Source organism: Hermetia illucens, chromosome 1 (assembly GCF_905115235.1).
Source record: "Hermetia illucens chromosome 1, iHerIll2.2.curated.20191125, whole genome shotgun sequence".
Classification (NCBI taxonomy): domain Eukaryota; kingdom Metazoa; phylum Arthropoda; class Insecta; order Diptera; family Stratiomyidae; genus Hermetia; species Hermetia illucens.
Window position 1 is genome coordinate 136,493,612 of NC_051849.1, and position 20,164 is coordinate 136,513,775.

General features: G+C 39.9%; 2 protein-coding genes across 4 annotated transcripts in view; one reads left to right on the forward strand and one right to left on the reverse strand.

Annotated features, from left to right (window-relative positions):
* On the forward strand, window positions 1–17,908 carry LOC119647204. The gene is made up of 4 exons (XM_038048023.1): window positions 1–302; window positions 350–512; window positions 9,257–9,742; window positions 17,611–17,908. Exons 1-4 carry the CDS (start codon window positions 215–217, stop codon window positions 17,837–17,839), a joined length of 966 nt encoding a protein of 321 aa, XP_037903951.1. The 5' UTR covers window positions 1–214; the 3' UTR covers window positions 17,840–17,908.
* The window catches only part of LOC119647205 (cytochrome c oxidase assembly protein COX20, mitochondrial), an 11,096-nt gene continuing 8,515 nt past the window's right edge, over window positions 17,584–20,164 (reverse strand). Inside the window, exons 2-4 of one of the 3 annotated variants that reach the window (XM_038048026.1) lie at window positions 18,248–18,435; window positions 18,066–18,187; window positions 17,584–17,801 (exon numbers count right to left, since the gene is read on the reverse strand). In XM_038048026.1, coding sequence (XP_037903954.1) covers window positions 18,067–18,187; window positions 18,248–18,435 — 309 coding nt within the window. In that variant the 3' untranslated portion in view covers window positions 17,584–17,801; window position 18,066. Of the gene's footprint in view, window positions 17,802–17,999; window positions 18,188–18,247; window positions 18,436–20,164 lie in introns of those variants that run through there. The other 2 variants (XM_038048025.1, XM_038048024.1) reach the window with 2 other exon arrangements.

The window sequence follows — 20,164 nt, forward strand, 5'->3', positions numbered from 1 at the left end:
AGAGATCTCGTTTTTTTAAATTCCATTTTGGTTGTCATTTTTGACTTATTTGAAAGATTAGTAGGTTAACTGTCTAGTGTAATCAAATGTAGAAAAATTTTAAATCGAGCAAATCAGCAATTATTTTTATATTGAAAGGAAATGGTTTAAAAAAATTGTATAGCTAACCGATAGATAGAAAAGGTGCACTAACTAGGGTTCATTCACCCCCGTAATGGCTGACCCATTTCTCTACCGGTGGATGACAAATTTGGATTTACGGGCGAGAAATTATGTTCCTATAATTTACTTGGCAATACCAGGTGAGAGGTGAGGTGTTGAGGTAGCAATAACAATGGTTCGTTTTCAGGCTCCAGCAATTCCACCTCGTATGCAGTACGGTGGAATTCCATCCCGGCACCAATCAAACCTTGGATGAATTTTATTTTCGACTTTCTCGTCGGTAAATTCTCAGTGAATCGGTGCAAAACACAGAACCTCAATGTGTATGAGCAACTACAGAATGGAGTCAGGTATATTAGAAATAAGACAAGATACTATATATTGCCTACCTCTTTCACACAGTGCATCGGATAACTTATTATACTTTTTTGAACCTTTTTTAGGGCAGAAAGTGGAAATCTTTGAAAGGTACTATAGCGCCAGGTAATAACACTGAGGTAGTTTCAGATCCATTAAAGGTACTACCAATCTCTCTTTCCTCTTGGAACTGCCGTGCAAAAAAAATTTGGTATGGAGAGTCACGTTTGCTTTTCACTCTTCGTCTAAATCGCCGGTGTTCAGACCATCTCCCAAACTACTTCTGTCTGACCGAAATCGCGCACAATAGATTATGATATATTTTGGATGTGTGTGCAGCCACATTCAAGGCAAAAGGAGAATTATCTAGCCTGAGTCGGTACATCCATCACTACCTGTTAGAATTTGTGCCTGTTGCTGTTGGTCCAACAGAAAAGGACGTGTGGGTCCACCGACTCTTTTGGGGGGATTTAATTCTTCAAAGCATTTTGGCCTGCTGTTGTCTACCCCGAAATTGTAACGGTACTTTAAACTTACAAACCTCCAGAATTGACAAAAGTTGCCTCATAGTGTTAGCTTTCAAATGACATGTAAACAAGTCGGAATACCAGAAATTCGCGCTTCGGGTATAAAGGTTTTGCGTTGATCTTATGTGAGGAACCCTCTATGCACGTTTTTCAAATCCTCCACAGCTTAGAATGCAAAATAATCCTTCATATATTATCAAACTCCAATATATAAATATGTACATACATAATAAACCAAACAAATATTGCCTATTAACGTATAAAACTACATATATATATATACAAATGTATGCATGTATATTGATCTAACGCATCGTTACATACTTTTACTTTGGTCCGTGCTCAAAAGCATACAAATGTACGTAAATTAAATACCGCTGGTACAAACGTACGCACATGTCCATCTTATTGTACACTACTTCACTTCACTTCAACTTCATTAGCATATACATATATATACACATGTCTGTCTCCAGTAATTGATGTGGATGGACAAATAACAAAAAAAACTAAGAAAGAAAGCCAAGAATTTCTCAAAGCGTTCATATAAGTCCACTTTATGTGGTTATAACCTCATACATGTCTTAGAGAGCAATAAATTTACGTGAAATGTGAAATTTTGGGCTTCTATAACTTCGTTAATAATAATTGAATTACGTTCAAACTTACCAGAATTGTATCATATATTATCGCCAATACTGCTATCACCAATTTTGTATTTCATTAAACATTACCCCTTTTTCGGGTAAACTCCAAAAATATTGCAAAATACTGCTACTTTGTGCAGATATCGGTGTGTCCTGAAGTGTAGATTTCGTACAAACGCACCATTGTCAATGTTTTCGGATTTTTCGGTTAAATAGGTTCTGAGAACGAGACTTGTTTCATTTTTTGGGGCACACATTTTGAGTCTTCACTCCCCTGTGTTTAACCCAATATTTAACATAAGATCATTTTCGAAAAGCACTGATCGAGCCCGTTCATCATCCTATGACTATATTGGGTGAAAAAATTGGCACTCCTCTTTTCCTATATGAGGAGCCTCCCTTGAATCCCGACGCAAAATTATGCCACTCCCTGCATATAAAGGGGCACACAGCCACATATTCATATCAAATTGAAAATTGGTTCCCCCGTTTCCGAGTAAATCGGGTGTAACAGATAGACAAACGGACAGAGGGACAAACTTTGATCGTTTCACACAAAACAAAGTCGGAAAACCGGAAGCTCGGCGCTTCAGGTATGAAAGGATTTGTTTGCTTCTTCTGTGAGCATATTTGAGTGCAGAACTATCCCATTTGTACGTAGCCCATTATGTACATGCATTTAGCATGTCAGACTACTCACTTTAATGTGATATTGATATTTAGTACTTTGGCTTGCAGTAAATTTACACAGCAAAGTCAACTTTGAGCTACTGTAACTTTGTTAGTAATATTATGATTTTGATCAAACTTGGGGATAATATGCTTCATGTTGTATTCTATACTACTACTAACTAAGGGGGGTTTTTACTCAATTTCGCCTCAATGACGCCCCCCTTTTGCATGTATGGGGAACGCTCCTAAATTTCAACGTAGAAGAATATCACTCACAGCATGTCTGGGCGTTCACAGTTCCCACCTTCTCATCAAAATTCGTGTCAATCGGTATTGGCGTTTTTGATAAAAGTGCGTGTAACAGACAGACATTTACCGATTTTAATAAGGTTTTGTTTTGCAAACAAACACTTTGTATTGCATGTTCCCCATCTTATTTGGCAAGATGGCATTCGGCATGATTTCCGTTATAACGAATGTTGCATCGTATGAACCTCCTCCTCGTCCTCAGTTTATGTGCATTACGTAAGATATGCAGTGACCTTCCGGAAACGGGGTGCATACAGTAAGACAAAGCTCACCACACTGGCTAAAAGCAACCTACAGGTATCCCGTGGGCCTCCTAGGTTCGGCATGAGAGCCACGTAACCGAGGATACTTTATCGTCATATTGTACGTGCTACTTATAACCGAGCTTTTGCGTCTACCATACCTTTCCTCCCAGGTATGGAGGTCATGATATACTAAAATTCTCAATTCCAATGGCAGCATAACTTCGTAACTGATGTTGGTCCCAATGAAAGTTTTTTTCGGAAGTCTCTAGTCAAACCTTAACAGCGCTGATTGCTTCGCATAAGTAAAACTCTTAAGTTTTCGTCATCGACGTACCCCACCACGACGGGGCGTGGGAGGAAACAACATATCCGTTTCTCTATTCGTATGTATATGCGATTGTGTGTCACGTGTAATTTATTAAGAAATGGTACACCCATTGGAACCAAATCTTACGGTAATGTGGGACCTGTGAACCCACACGCATGCGGTGAATGGTATTACTTTGCATTGAGTTTAATGAGAGGTCTCAATACATAGAAGAGGAAGGGATGTAAAGCTGAATCAACAATTTAAAAGGAAAAGCTTTATTTGGTTATTCTGTGTAAAGTGAAGGAATTGTGGACGAAAACGGAGGCTACTCCCATAAAAATTCTGAAAAAATCGAAATGCTGCCCTTATATGTCAACTGGGCATCAAAGTACCGTTATCTGTTCATGTTCAATGCATTATTATTATTACTTAAACCTGTTTGTGGGTTTTGTGGGCTAGTGATCCGCAATTCTTGAAGCTTTATTGCTACCGAAACGTCAACAATGTCTCGGTTAGGGACTGACGTCACGGCAATGACCTTTGGCTGTCGAAAACGGATTATGATTGGTTTCTGGAATATACGCACGCTCCTCAACAACAGTAAGGAGGGTCCTCAGAATGCTCGCTTTCTCCAACTTGAGCAGAAATTCCAGCGATATACGCTGGACATTCAGGGCCTAAACGAAGTAAGATGGTGGGAGTCTGGAGAGTACTCCTCGCGCTCTTGCCACGCAAATGGCAACGTGCTTTTGTAGTCTGAGAAGCCAAGTGGTAGAAGATGTGTATCCGATGTCGAGTTGGTTCTAACGACTACCGCAAAGTGCGCTTTCTTAACCTAGGAGCCGATTTCTGGCAGACTTACAATTCCAAGTTTTCCGCCCAGATTAAAGAGTATCACAATGAGACTTCCGACATAGTAGAAAGTCCTGGGGGTTTAACGTGAGTACCTGCCGTGAAGACTTAATCCCACGGTCCTCTTTGGACGCAAATTGATTTTGTGACCACAATCAGAGCCCCGCCATGCAAGCACAGCGGTCCTGGTTTATACTGAGTGCAGGCTCAGCATTCATACCAGTGGATGCGAGGCCTATCTAACACCTCTGCCGCAACTAAGGGGTACGGCACCCGAGTTGTACAGCGCAACTCCACGTTTGAGCTCTGAGGAGCTCTGCCCGCGATGTAGGCATAACCACAACCACCATGAAACTCCCACTAGGGCGCCAACCGCAAATAACCGGGCCGAGAACACATCCTCCAGGAATTCACCTGGAGCATATGCTCTCAGAAGGCCATCCCGGTTCCCATGGTACCAGATAACCTTCGGTGAGGCTTCGTGGCAGAGCCACTTCAGATGAGTTCCTTGCAGACTCGGGTCTGATCACTCTCCTCAAGTACGTGGGGACGGAACTCCCCAACGGGTTAACTGGTCCGACATAGTAGAGGACGATGGTTTCTACGAGCAATTAAACGCAGTTCAGAGGAGGCTTCCTGAAGGTGACATTGTGATTGTGATGGATGATATGAGTGCCAAGTTGGGGTCTGATTATATCTTGCTCGGACATGTGAAATACGGTCTTGCTGACCGCAACGGTAATGGTGGGAGGTTCGTAGATTTCTACATCTTCAACCGCCTCGCCATTGGGGGCACATTGTTCAAACACAAAATCTGCCTAAGGTAAGTTGTGTTTCAGCTGACCAATGTCGTACGAGCAATCAGATCCACCACTTTGCGATCAGTAATAGATTTAGGAGTTGTCTTCTAGATATACGTAAGAAGGGAGGTGCTGACATCGGCCTCGAAATATACACCAAAATTCACAAAAAAAATTTAACACGGCACCAAAAATTTTGCTTTTAATATTTTTTAATAATCCTAGTTTGGGGACTGTAGTTAAGTCTGCACGTTAAAATGCCGTTTACGTTTTTTCTTTAAGATGTTCGAAGCGCCCTTTAGCATGCTCAAAATATTAGTAAATATATGGTGAAAAATTAGTCTTTATATCTTTGTCCAGTACTTCACAAAAAATTTTCAAAAAAAGCGAGAAAAAACGGCCTTCACACAGGATGACCCCCTTAACAGCGCTAGATCCACTTTCGCTTCTCTGTCTAAAATCTGGAAATGCAGTTATCTCAACATCAAAATCTAGTGGAGATTGTTCTGTGCTAATGTTCTTTTTGTGTTGTTATATGTGGGTACCATATGGAAAGTGAACTTCACTGTGACCCAAAAGCTGCAAGCATCAATACCTGTCTGCGTCGTGTTATCTGAGTACGCTGGCCTGCTGAAGGGCATTTCAGGAAACCACAAGCGATGGCGCGCAGGTGCACTTGACCCCACGAAGGGGTGAGAGGCAAACATATTTGCACCTGTGGAGCACAAGGGTTAACTCAGTTTAGCCGTTTTTAAGGTTTTGTGTGAAACAAGGTCTTATTGGAATCGAGTCGATGTCTGTCTGTCTGTCTCTCTGTCTATCACACCCGATTTATTCGAAAACGGCTAGACCAATTGTCACGAAAATTGGTAGGAGCATGTGATCTGTTGTTCCCTTTACAAACAGCAAGTGGCGCCATTTTGTATTAAGTTTAAGGGAGGGCTCCTCATATATGTGAATGGAGGGTGCACATTTTTTTTTCATTAAATGTGGCCATGTGAGGTATGAAATGAAAGGGCCCAATTAGTACTTTTCGAAACTTGTTCCATGTTTGATATCAGATGAAACATAGGGGAGCGAGGGCTCAAAATATGGCTATCAAGAAGTGCAACAGGTCTCGTTCTCAGAACCTATCCAATCGAAAAATCTGAAAAAAATCACATCACACGCATCTCTATGAAATCTAGGACTCAAAATATATCCGATTACGATATCTGCACAAATAAAGTTAATAATAGCATATTTCCACATTTTAGAAATTTACCCGGCAACACCCCTTATGTCCATCTCAAAAGTACAAAATTTGGCATGGGTGTAAGAAATAATATAATGCATCATTTAGTCAAGTTTGAAGAAAATCCAACTGTTATTAACAAAGTTATAGGGAGTGAAACTTTGCCATTTTTTGTGAATTTCGTGCATTCTACAACATGTATGACGTCATCACCTCATATCAATTCATCAATACCACAACGAAGTAAGTTCATATGAATGGGGTCACAAAGAATTATTTTGTTTTAGTTTTTAATTCATCTGTATATGAATGTTAATTACTCCAAACAGACATGGGTGTATGTGGTTATATAGTATATGCGTGCTAATGCAGTTTGCGGGTAGTGTCTAATTTAGATAGATTTATTTGTACATTAAATCAGCCGTATTTAATATACGTACTACATGTATATATGTGTACGTATGTATGCTTTTCTGCACGAAGTAAATCGGAAATATGGGTACGATCAATTTATATACGTGCATATATATGTACAGTATTTGTAAATAAGAAGTTTGTTTGTTTAGGGCGAGGATAATGTCTATGGCTATAATATGTACGTATGTTTTCTAGTTTAGAAAAGTATGAAGGAATATGTTGGATTTGTAGCTATATACGGATAGAAAAATATACGTAGAAGTTTCTCACATGAGATGAACACAAAAACTTTGTACCCGAAGCGCGAGCTTCCGGCGGACTTGATTTCTTTTCTACCAAATTCGAACCTCCACGCATTTTTGTGGTAATTTAAAATGGAAACGATATGATAATATGAACATCTTTCGGCCAATCACAAGTCTCAAGGTTTTCAATTTATATTGAAAACCAGCTAACCCGAATGATTTCGTAATGATCCAAATCGATTATAAATTTAGGCTTGGTTTTGTAGAGTGGTAGTTAGTTTATGATTACCCAAAAAGAGGGGTCCGCGGACCACAAGAGAGGAAGTAAGTTGCTTCCCAAGTGGTCCGGTCTGTCATCAAGTCGATGTGGACTTAGGACTCCCTCAATTCTTAAACAAATAATTCGCTTCGACCTAGTATAAGGGGGTCATCCCGTGTAAAGGCCGTTTTTTTTTTTGGCTTTTTTTAGAAATTTTTTGTGAAGAACTGGATAAAGATTCAAATACGAATTTTTCACCATAGATTTATTAATATCCCGAGCATCCATAATCATTTTTCCAGCCCGATCACATAGTTCTTTATTGAAACACAGAGCAATTTATACACCCATCTCCAAAAAAGGTGTTTTTCTGCTGTCACGTTAGAGGGCGCTGTGATCATCTTAGAGAAAAAAGAAAACGGCATTTTAACGTACAGACTTAACTACAGTCTGCAAACTAGGATTATTAAAAAATATTAAAAACTAAATTTTTGGTGCCGTGTTAAATTTTTTTTTTAAATTTTGGTGTTTTCTACGGTTTTTTCAATGAATAAAACAAAAACTACTGAATGAATCGCAATTATCCTAGTTTGCGGACCGTAGAAATACGCTCTGAATAAGTAGTGAAAATTTCAAAGAATTTCGTTGGATAGATTTTGGGCTATGGTGGCAGTCGATTTTCAACATGCCGTTTCGAGAAAAACGCATTTAAAAAGTAGAATCCGATTTTTAGCCATAAAACCTTAACTGACCATTAATCTGCTATACCTAATCTATAAACCTTAGGTTTCTTGAAGAAACACATGTACGACCTTGTCTTCAATTCTTGTTCTTTTAGCGAAGTCATTCGAACGTCATTCGGACCGATAAATACGAGCTTTATTACGGCGATCGTCATAAACCTGACATGTGACTTATCACCTGTTTAACACTATAATTTCCGAACGACTCCGAATAACAAAAAATCTGCCCATATATTCTACACTATATCTAGATACAATTGATGCCAAAAAAAAATCGATTCCGCAGATCCGACACACGGGATGACCCCCTTAAGTCTGAACATAGGAACATTTCACTTGAATATAATTCGCACTCATGTCGCGTATGCGATTATATTATATATAAACGGAGCGCTGTCGCTACTTTCGGTCACGTTGCTCCCAGGGCAGATGTGAGGAATCTTTTAGGAAATGAACACTCACCCTCGAACGAAAAAATACCTTGAATTTCCGATTAAATCCATTCATTTTATCTTTGAGCGTTCGGTAGAGAAGGTCAGGATTCTGATGTTTTATCACGAACAGTAAATTCAATGGCTCAATTGGCGGAGGCAATAATAACAATTTCACCTTGGTGCTGAGGCAGTACAATGCAGTCGTCTCTTCAGCGAACTTCAATGCATCATTGGGTCAATTCGAACGAAAGGATGTGAGCGGTTAATTAATTGTGCAAAAGTAATGAAACGCTACTTATCACGTTTTTGATTTGTGTGATAAGCCCGAAGTATTGTAATTGCCAACCGAGCCATTTCACGTCCTGTTTCTCTTTGTCCTTGCTTTGGTGAAAAACGAAAGCGGGCCATACTAACGCGGTGCTATTCTCGTACGGTTTCTCATTCGTCTATAGTGGATTGATTCTCAAAATTGCGTATGAGAAATGAATTCTTTTTATAGTTTTAATTTTTTTCGTGTGAATTTTTATGATGTTTCAAAAACTATTCGGCATTTTATGGCGGAGGCAAATCCTACAAGTCAAAGATCATGAAAATTGGATCAACCGTTCTTGAGTTGCAAATGCTGTAAGGAACCCGACTTTGTTTTATATATTATACAGATTACTTTTTCTTAACAAGATGTTATTAACTAGTTGTAGCTATTAACAAAACCTATATTAGCGGGTAAAGCGACGATAAAAAAAAAATAAAGATCCAAATGTTTTCCTTTTTGTTTCACTACGCATTTCAGGGACTTCTTTTCCGACTTTTAATTTTATTAGCTGTATTTAATTACCACCCTTCAGCCAATAATAATAATACCAAAGGAATCAACCTGTCTTTGCATCCTCGTCATTTGTAATTACTTTTAACACTTAATTCCCATGGAAACGTAACAAGACCAAATGATTCCTCCTACGAATCGAACCTGTAAGCCCTTCGAATTGAACAAATTATCGTCAACCAAATTGTCTTTGTATTGATTTTTGAAAATTTATTTTTAGATACTTCGATCTTCAAATATGCAAGAAATCGAAGACCGCAAATCCTATCAGTGGTTTTTACTTCTGCAATGGACGTTACTGCGATCCTGTCGCCGAGCCATTGACACTAATAAAGAAATACTTAGAAAGTCAACGGCAAGAGTTTGTTATTTTAGACTTCAAGAAATTCTACAACATGAAACGCTTTGACCACGATACAATCCAAGATTTCCTTTTCAAGTTATTTGGGAAATCTATTTTTGGTCCAAGAAATGGTTTTTTACTCGATTTGACGCTTACGAAAGCCGCGCAAATGGGAAAGCAAGTTTTGATCATTTATCGAAATGACAATTTTTGGGAGAACGCCTGGCCGGATTATTGTTGGCCGTTGCTTTCTGTAAAAGTGGATAATGTTGAGGATTTATGCGGGGCATTGGAATCTAAACTGAAGCGGCGGCAACCTGGGACTGGATGCATCTCCGGATATATTTACAAGCCAAGGGCACTGTAAGTTTTTAACTATTAAATATCATTCCAGTCAGGCCTAGGTAAAAGTCGAAGTTAATGACATTTTTTTTTAAACTGTAAATAGAGTTTAATGATTACATGATTGTCTTGATTACAACTAGAATAGATCATGGTCGTAACTCAGTAATTTTGGAGTTATAATCAGTGCTAGTAAATCCCTATTCACTTCCTCCCCCCTATGGAATGGATGTTATAATGTCTTCACGAGTGCCACTCATCAATTTGAAAAGCCAGGAGTATCCCTTGCTTTAATCCTTATTGAGAAGTGTGTCTTTTGAGGTTCTACAAATTTCCAGACTTTTGGCCACGTCTACTTCCTTGCATCTCTTACGTGGGTCGTCAATGTTATGTTCTCCCTGAAAATGATGTCATTTTTTGGGCCATATGTTCCGCTACCTTCGATCTGAAGATTGTCGCACGCTAACTTTGCTTCCTTTAGGTATTCTGTAGATGTATACCAATGACGATGTATACTTTTCTACAATCTACGCAGGAAATTTCGTATATTTCGGTCTTTTAAATTTGTACGATTGAGTCCTTAGTCCATTCCAGAAGGGTTTTGAGCTGGCTATTCCTGCTGCTGAAATCAACGTCCAAACCCTGTTATCCCAGTTTTCGTTTCAACCAAAAGGATATTTCGTTGATTTTCAAAGCTCCAGACAGAGGTCTGGACTGTTAATCTAGGGTCAGCTTGATGAGTGCTTGCCGTTGAAATGTCCTCTTTCTTTTGCTGATCAAGCTGCTATTGGTCCGGTCGGTGCATTCATTATTCCGTCTGGCGACCTCAAAAATGAACTTCATTTCGTTCATCACGTCTTCCGAGGAAATATTAGTTTAATTTCATATTTAAGTCCCAACATTAGCTGCAGACAAGCATACAAGGAAGCGAAATCTCTATCCGCTCGTTATTGAACAAAGAGAGCTTAATGACGGGGATACTGAGATGCCGGACACTACACAAGTTGATTAAGCTAATTCGGCAAAATAACAGTATCTAAGCATGAGCGAGTCTTTGAACCATTCTTGTAGGAAGTGTGGTGTGTGGGTGCGAGATAAAAACTAAAGTAACTAGAATTTATGACACTGGCTATTCTATATAGAAGGTAATAGATAATTTCTTACATTGAATTAGCGGTACACGGGAATTGAATTCGTATTGGGTTCTGTCACTATTTTTAAATTTGCCATTGGCGAAATTACATTCGAAATTATCGGTGGGCCACAGAAGAAACTGTATATTTCCAAATGTAGGACAATACTACATATGTATATAATTTAGTTACCCAATGCGAGTTGGGACAATGACACCAATATATATGGTTGCCATTTACCTCTTGGTGGGGTATAGCATGTCAGCCACATCGTCCCCGGTTACCTAAAATGTCCTTCTCCTCCACCACGATTTCCTAAGACGCCTGCAGCCCTTCTTCACTGTTCTGCGCCAAGTGCCCTTGGGTCGATTCACCCGTCGGTCATCTTGAAAAAGTGGATTCCACTGCATGGCACTTGGTGTTGAGAAAACTGCATTTCCAGATTTTAGACAAAGCAGCCAAAGCGGATCTACCGCTATCAATGCGTCGGTTAACATCCAGTCCGGTGACAATGTCTTCAGGAATCACACTTCCTAGACATACAAATTGATCGGCGCTTTCGATTCTCTGTCCAATAATGTATATAGGGAGAGTAAGATGACCTTTCTGACTCAGAACCTTAGTTTTGCTAGTGTTTATCTTCAGTCTAAAACTCTACTTGCTTCTCTTTCCAAATTCAGAGACATTTGCCCAAGGTCCATGACCAAGTGAGAGAGCAAGTGGATGTCATCAGCGTATTCGAGGTGTTTTCAGAAAGATGTCATATTCCATTGGACTTCTCTACGCCCTCTGGACAGAGCAGCATGAGAAAGCCACCGATAATAAGAAGAAATGATATCGATGATAATATACAACTCTGGCGGACAACGCCTTGGATCTCAAAATCCTTCGAGGTTCTAACCATGGTGCGTTCCAGAATTATTTTAAATATTGTTTTTGCAACGGCAGGGAGCACGCGAATATCCTTCCAATTGTTACACTCAGAACTTCTTCTTCTTCTTCAGAGTCTTAACAATTATTCCCCTTTTGCACTTTCTGGGAAAAGTCTCGGATTTCCAACATTTCCGTACAAGTGGAAGTAGCAGATCTGCGGTAACTGCAGTTGTAAGCGGAAGATCGTCAAGTCCGGCGGATTTATTCCGTTTGAGTGCATTGATGCCCGAAATGATTTCTCCGCTGCTTGGTGGAACAGTCCATATCCGCATGCTGCGGTAACTAGCCATTTCATCCACAAGAGGAGGAACTTCGCCACACACTACCGTGAATTTCCCGGGATTTCGCTCTTCGGAATGTGGCCGACGACCTGCGTAGCAAGCTCGAACAATGTGCCACCAATGAGAAGGCGGTGGAAGCTATAGAAATTCACAAAATTATGACCGTTATCACTATGGTGGTCAAGATCGTGCTTCCCATTCACATACTGGAGCAAAGTGTTGCCAGAGCCCACTTCGGTATTCAGGTTACCCATCACGCTCACAATGTCAGCTTTTGGAAAATTTTCCTGAACTGCTTTTAATTGGTTGTAGACGGCATCCCTCTCCACTATATCGGAGGTCTCCTTTGGAACGTGGCATTGTACAATTGTGAGGCCTCTTAACCTGGACCGGAATCTGGCAGTTAGAATTCTGTCAACAACCGGCTGCCAGGTTAAGAGAGCTCACCTTGCGGCCGCCGTAAAAAAAACGCGACATCAAACTCACGTCTGCTACTACTCGGCTTTCCAGAGTACATAATTATATTGGCAATAGTGTGGCAAGAGGGAGAGGAGGAGGAATTCCCGCTCGATTTAGAAAAAGCCCTCGCTACCGTTGTTGAAGAGCGTCTGCACATTCCAGAAACTAATCCTAGCCCATTTTCGATAGCCAAAGGTCTTCGGCATGAAGCCAGTCCCCATCCGAGGAATTGTTGACGTTTGTACATTCCAGAAACCAATCCTAGTCCTTTTTTGATAGCCAAAGGTCTTCGGCGTGAGGTCCGAGGCATGGTTGACGTTTCGATAGCAATAAAGTTAGTGGCCTCTTACGACAAGCAGGGGAGAGTGAGTGTATTATTAAAGGGGTCATCCCGGGTGACTCCCGTTTTTTAAGATTATTTTGCAGTTTTTGCGGCGAAATGAAAAAATGCAACTTACAAATTTTTACTATAATTTATTACATATTAAATTATATGTGTATTTTTTTTATTTGAAAATACGTGGTTGATGGCGATGGCAATGAGTTACATAACTAGAATTGCACTCATATGATAAACAAATCGGGATACGTACATAGCTAAGAATACAAAATATTCCGTCATATTTTGCCAAAAACCCAAGATGCGCATATGTATGTACATACAAATCAACGACATAAATGTCTGTGTTTACCCTAAATAAACAAATATTGTCTATTACCTCATGACGATGCAAGTATCTAAATTAATGTAAAGCATCTTCACGCATTTCCACTTTACTCCGTGCACAAAAGCACACATATATATGTTACGTACGTAAATTAGAAACCGCTGGTTACCAGGTGCACATATCGATTATATTGGTTACTACCCGCAAGCTTTACTACCCCATTCATATACATATACATACCTACTTCGAGTAATTGACACTGAAATGCAAATAACTAAAAAAAGCCAAAAAAGAAAACCTAAAACGTTCCCACGGGTCGTGGGATATAAGTTCACATAAATTTTCCTGAAATGCGCAACTTTGACCTTCTATAACTGCCGTCGGATTCTCTTCAAACTTTAGGATTATGTCCTAGATTATCGTCTATGCACTCCTGATATGAAATTAAGAGGGCTCTTCGGTAAATTTCCAAAACATGGTAATATACTACTATTAGCTTTATTTGTGCAGAAATCAGAATGGGATGTATTTTGGGGCCTAGATTTCATATAGTTGTATTACTGTGACTTTTTTTAAATTTTTTGGTTGGGTAGGTTCTGAGAACGAGACCTGTTTCACTTTTCGGGGCGCACATTTTGTGCCCTATCTCCCCTATGTTTGACCCAATATCAGAAAAAAGGTCAGTTCCAAAAAGTTCTTGATACCCTACATTGACATTTTCTGTGAAAAGAAAATTTACTCCCTCCTTTCGCATATGTGGGGAGTCTCTCTTAAAATTTAACACAAAATGACGCCACTTGCTGCATGTAAAGGGACACACAGACCATATATTCTCACCGAATTCGTAACAATCGGTTCGGCAGTTTCTGCGTAAATCAGGTGTGACAGACGAACATATTTCAATACGGTTTTGTGTTTACACAAAACCTTAAAAAAACAGAGAAACGGTGTCCACGATTCCGGCAGACTAAAAATTTTAATTTATAGGTGAACGGCAATCGTAAGAACTAGAATTTTTCAAAAATATTACAAATTTAGTTTTTCGCATGCTTCTAAAAATTGTAACTCAAAGCCGCATGATTTTGTTGCAACCTGCTTTTTATGCGACCTGAAAACGGTTCAATATTTGAAAAAAAATCTATTTCCCTCTATAGCCACATATGCGCTGAATCCTCCATTAAAATTTATATTATTATAATCCACTGAACCGTTTTCAAAAAATGATGAACACCAGGTTCAGGTGTAAATTATACCATGGAATTTTTACTTACTGCTGATGTATAAAGTATCCCTTCCACTTCTTCATAAAGTCGACCGCTCCTCCCTGACTGAAATTTCAGCCTCTCTTTCCGCATCGCGCATGAGCCATTCGGAACGGCTGATCTGGGCTCCGTCGAGCACTCAGCTGTGCGCTTAAGTGGCTTACTTTTCAACTGCTGTAATTTTCCAACAACTTTAAATTTCTGAAAATTACTTTATCGTTGTCAGCGATTTTTTAGAATCGGGATGACCCCCTCAAGCCCCATCTCACAGGGCAATGACACCAAAGAAGCAATGGAATAAGTTTAACTTGAACACTTCAGCTTTACTCAATATTTTTGGCACTTTAATCGAAACACTAATTAAAAGAAAAACAAATTGGATTGCTGAGCTAATCAACAACTGAACTTTTTATGTCGCATATTACCCTTAAATACTAATGTCTAAGTTCAAGAATTGACAGACATTGAACACTCGCATTATCTACAAGATATATGTACAAATAATAAAATCAGCATCAACGGCGCAACAACCGGTATCCGGTCTAGGCCTGCCTTAATAAGGAACTCCAGACATCTCGGTTTTGCGCCGAAATCCACCAATTCTACATCCCTCTGCCCTGTCTTCTTTTTCTGGGCTGGATCATCCTTATCCATACGGATTAAGTGACCCACTCACCGTAACCTATTGAGCCAGATTTTATCCACGACTTGACGGTCATGGTATCACTCATAGATTTCGTCGTTATGTAGGCTGCGGAATCTTCCATCTTCATCTAGGGGGCCAAACATTTTTCGAAGGATGCTTCTCTCGAACGCGGCCTAGAGTTCGCAATTTTTCTGGCTAAGAACCCAAGTCTCCGAGGAATACATGAGGACTGGCAAGATCATTGTCTTGTACAGTGACCCTATGGTGAGACCTTTCGAGCGGAACGGTTTTTGTAAGCTGAAATAGGCTCTGTTGGCTGCCAACAACCGTGCGCGGATTTCATCATCGTAGCTGTTATCGGTTGTGATTTTCGATCCTAGATAGGGGAAATTATCAACGGTCTCAAAGTTGTAGTTTCCTATCTTTATTCTTGCCGTTTGACCAGTGCGATTTGATGTCGTTGGTTGGTTGGTTTTTGGTGTTGGCGTTGCCACCATATATTTTGTCTTGCCTTCATTGACGTGCAGCCCAAGATCTAGCGCCGCTTGCTCGATCTGAATGAAGGCAATTTGTACGTCTCGGGTCGTTCCTCTTATGATGTCGATATCGTCAGCATAGGCCAGTAGTTGGGTGGACTTAAAGAGGATCGTACCTCTTGCATTTACCTCAGCATCACGGATCACTTTCTCGAGCGCCAGGTTTAAAGAGGACGCATGATAAGGCATCCCCTTGTCGTAGACCATTGTTGATGTCGAATGGTCTTGAGAGTGATCCTGCTGCTTTTATTTGGCCTCGCACATTGGTCAGGGTCAGCCTAGTCAGTTTTATCAATTTCGTCGAGATACCGAATTCTCTCATAGCCGTGTAAAGTTTTACCCTGACTATGCTATCATAGGTGGCTTTAAAGTCGATGAATAAATGGTGCAACTGTTGTCCATAATCCAACAGTTTTTCCATCGCTTGCCGCAGAGAGAAAATCTGATCCGTTGAAATAATAAAAACTTGTTGTTTCTTTTTCGTTGGTGTGGATATTCATTCTTGCAAATACCGATATTTCGGGAACCACTTTTTCCTTTCATCAGTGCTAACAAGTGACCCGTTGCTGATTTATCTGGAGTGAAGCCTCTTTGGTATGGGCCAATGATATTCTGGGCGTATGGGGCTATCCGGCCCAGCAGGATAATGGAGAATATCTTATAGATGGTACTCAGTAACGTGATACCTCTATAATTGCTGCACTGTGTAATATCTCCCTTTTTATGTATGAGACAGATAATGCCTATTTGCCAGTTGTCAGGCATTGATTCGTAGTCCCACACCTTGAGCACAAGTTAATAAACCACTTGGTGTAATTGGTCGCCTCAATATTTAACCAATTCGGCTGTAATTCCATCGGCCCCTGGCGACTTATGATTTTTAAGCCGATGAATTGCATGGACTGTATCTTCTATACTTGGTGGTGGCAATATTTGTCCGTCGTTTTCAGTTGGCGGAACCTCCAACTCGCCGATGGTCTGGTTGTTCAGTAGTTCATCAAAGTACCCAACTTCAACAAATAATAAAAGCTAAGCAATTATGTACTTCTACAAACATTGATCTTAAATATTTACTAATTTTACAAGAAACAATGGCTTCACCCCGTTTGAGCACATTGATGACAAAGATAATTTTGCTTCTGCCTGGAGGACTGGTTCGTATCTGTATGTTAAGGGGGCTTGCCATATCAGCCAAAATAGGTGGAAGTTTTCCACCTCTAAAGGGTTGTGACCAGTCCGAAGCTTTTTCGTGATGGTGCGTAGAACTGCACAATTGTGATGTTCCTTAACCTGGATTGAAATTCAGTAGAGAAGTTCCGTTTAGAAACCGGTTCTGAAGTTATGAAAATGTGCTTTGGGGCAAACATCATTTTCAGTCCGACACCGGGATACGTGTCCACCATCGCTAGGCGTAACAGAATACGAAAAAAAGTGTCGCAAAAAGGAGAGGAATACTCTCCAGAATCTCATTATCTTACTTCGTTTAAGCCTAGAATGTCTAGCCGATGCCGCTGGAATGCTTACTCAAATTGCAGAAAGCAAGCATTCTCGAGAAACTCGATAAAGGAGTGTGCACCCATTCCAGAAACTAGCTAGAGTCCTTTTTCAATAGCCATCTCGATTAATGTTTCTGCAGCGAAATAGTTTCGAAACTTCTCTCACTTTGTGTCACCTTTGCCATCAACAGTGAATACTTTGAGTGTATTTTTAGAACATAGTTCAATGGGTGGTAAAAAAATTCGAATACGATTCTATTAAACGAAAGAAATGAAAATAGTACACTTTGGAAGACTTTCAAACTGAAAATAATGTCAGTTAGAAATCTAAACAATAAAAACCCACCAATTGTATAAATGTATTAGTAAATAACTTACATAGTGCAGTTAATAACCCTATGGCTGAAACTACAATTTTCTATTAATATAATACTAATACTACACAAAATAGTAATATAATATTTATATTTTGCAGGACTTTGACTTCTTATTCACGTAATGCGTTAACATTATCCTCTCGCATAAGGCAATGGTTACCCCAGCAATCTGCCGGATTTGTTAGTTTGAACGCCCCGCGTCTCAATATTATTACTGCAGATTTCATCGATAGACAGGATGCGGCGTTTTGCAAAGAAGTCATACGTTTGAATGATTGGTCGTTACACACTACGCAAATAAAAGACGATAATGAATCGTATGTTTAAGGAAAAATTTGGAAACAGGGAACATTTTCTTAAAGCTGATTTTATAACAATAAAGAATATTTTAAATTATTTGCGACTCCGTCGTTTGCATTTTATATTAAATTTCGCGATAATAGCCACACGCCACCAATACTGGTTGGACGCAGGTCAAACACAAATCAAATGTTTCACAAAATAGTTTATTTTTCTACTACCTCCTAATATATTTACAATACATACATCTAACCTTAGCAGCTCTCGGTTTTCTTCTCAATCTCGTTTTCCACTGCTGTGCCTTCATACAGCGCTTGTTTCTTCATTGCCATTTGTAGTTGTTGATATTGAAACCTCTTCTTTGACCATTCGTATCTAGGAAAAAAACGAGAAATGTTATACGTAATTTATGAGTTTTTACAGAAAAAACTATACCTGCATGAGACCCAGTAGAAGATTGTACCGCAAAAAAACGTGGCAAATCCGATATTAGTTGACAATGCTGTCCTTGACGTCGCCAGAAAACTCACGGCTCCACCAACGAAACCTCCCCCGATTCCGTAAAGAAAGCTCGAACGGAAACAAGGTATTTCGGCTACATTTCTGCCGAAAATATAAAGGCTCTGAAAGTTTCAATGTATGATTAGTGATGACAAAATATATGACAAAGAAAAGCAATTCTTAATGTAGAAGATGTGATGAAATTGGGCTTCATTAAATAAGGATCAAATGCTCTGCCATAATTCGCAACCCATTCACTGACAGTTTCAACTTTTCATCATTTTGTCCACTGGATAGTAGTAAGCCGATCTAGTTCTTCAACATCGACATAAAAGAGGAAGGATTAATCTATACAGATATTGTGACATTGCTCGCTTTATGTCGCCAGTGAGCAAGTTGGCAATTTTTAATATCTTCTGCATACAATATTACACCAGTAAGGCGTTTGGTCCCTTAAGTAGATGAACCTTATAAAACATGATGAATCAAATTCGTTATGGAAATTCTTCAATAAACTTGAGCAACTGCGTCCTGTAATTTCAAAAACCGAGCAGTACACACCTATAACTCGAGCCATTAATCGATTCTTTCCTTTTAGAGCGATCGATTTGTAGGATTTAGGAGACCAAAAGTCAAGTTTCAAAAATGGCTGTGGAAATGCAAAAAAGGTAAAGGACAATGTCGGCAACAATAATACACCATCCATACTTCTGAATCTGTTAATACGCATGTACACAATATAAAATTATTAGAAATACCGATAAATTCTTATACGTGCGATGAACTATTGTCAAAAGAAAACAAGTCGGAAACTGGAAGCTCGGCGCTTCAGATGTTATGATATGAAAAGTACACACCAAAAGTTTCAGACAGTTTTGGTACCTAGCAGTAGTATTACCCCAAAGCGAGTCAGCATAGAGAGCAAATCAATCACCTATGCTGCTTCATTCCCAGTAGGTACGTATCAGTGAGGAGCCCAATTAGCGCTGTGGTTCGCCGTTTTTATGCTACAAACTCCTAAGACCGTGACTGCTGTTATGAGAGCAGGGAGGCAAAGTCGAGCCGATTCGGATTTTCAGAGCCAGCCCGTAGCATTCACGAAAGAAAGCAGCTCTCCCACCCTGCATTGGCACCTCCATCTCTGTACAGGGAGTGAACGTTTCATGAGAAAATGCCAGGTCCGTCGTTGTATTATCAGTTCAGTCCGAGGCTCCTGTTGTGGCTTCGTAATAAGTTGTTTTACATGTAGGGTTCTCGACCCTACCCAACCCCCAACCCGGAGGACCAGTTGGTCCAATTTGTCCCGTTTTTAGACGGGGGAAACTCGCCTTCATCCTTCTCCGCCTACAGCTTTTCGTTAAGAAAGAGCTCCCAGCGGCTACCACGTGGGGGTGGAGATAGGATTTGGTAGTAGACCTGTTGGTGTTGGTTCAGCAGGCGTTTCCCAGGTTTTATGCTCCATCGTGGTTATCAATCAACATTTCGCCCTGGGACCTATACTACCCTTTGAACAAGGTTTGGTAGCACAAAACACTAGCCAAAGATTCTTGAAAAATCCTCAGTTCGCTACCGATATAACGAAATTATATTTTGATTTGAGGATATTCGCGATCGATGTCAGGTTGCATCGATCATGGAAAAATTGCGAGAGAGGTGTCTTCGATGGTATGGTTACGTAATTCTCGTTAACGAGGATTCACTTGCTAAGATTGGTGTTAACAACGAAGTCGATGAAAAACAACCAATAGACCATTCGAAGCAATGGTGTATTAATACGCTGGATGTTGATCTGAAAGCCTCGCGACTACATCCAGATCAAGACTTTGACAGAACAAAATGACGAAACCGATC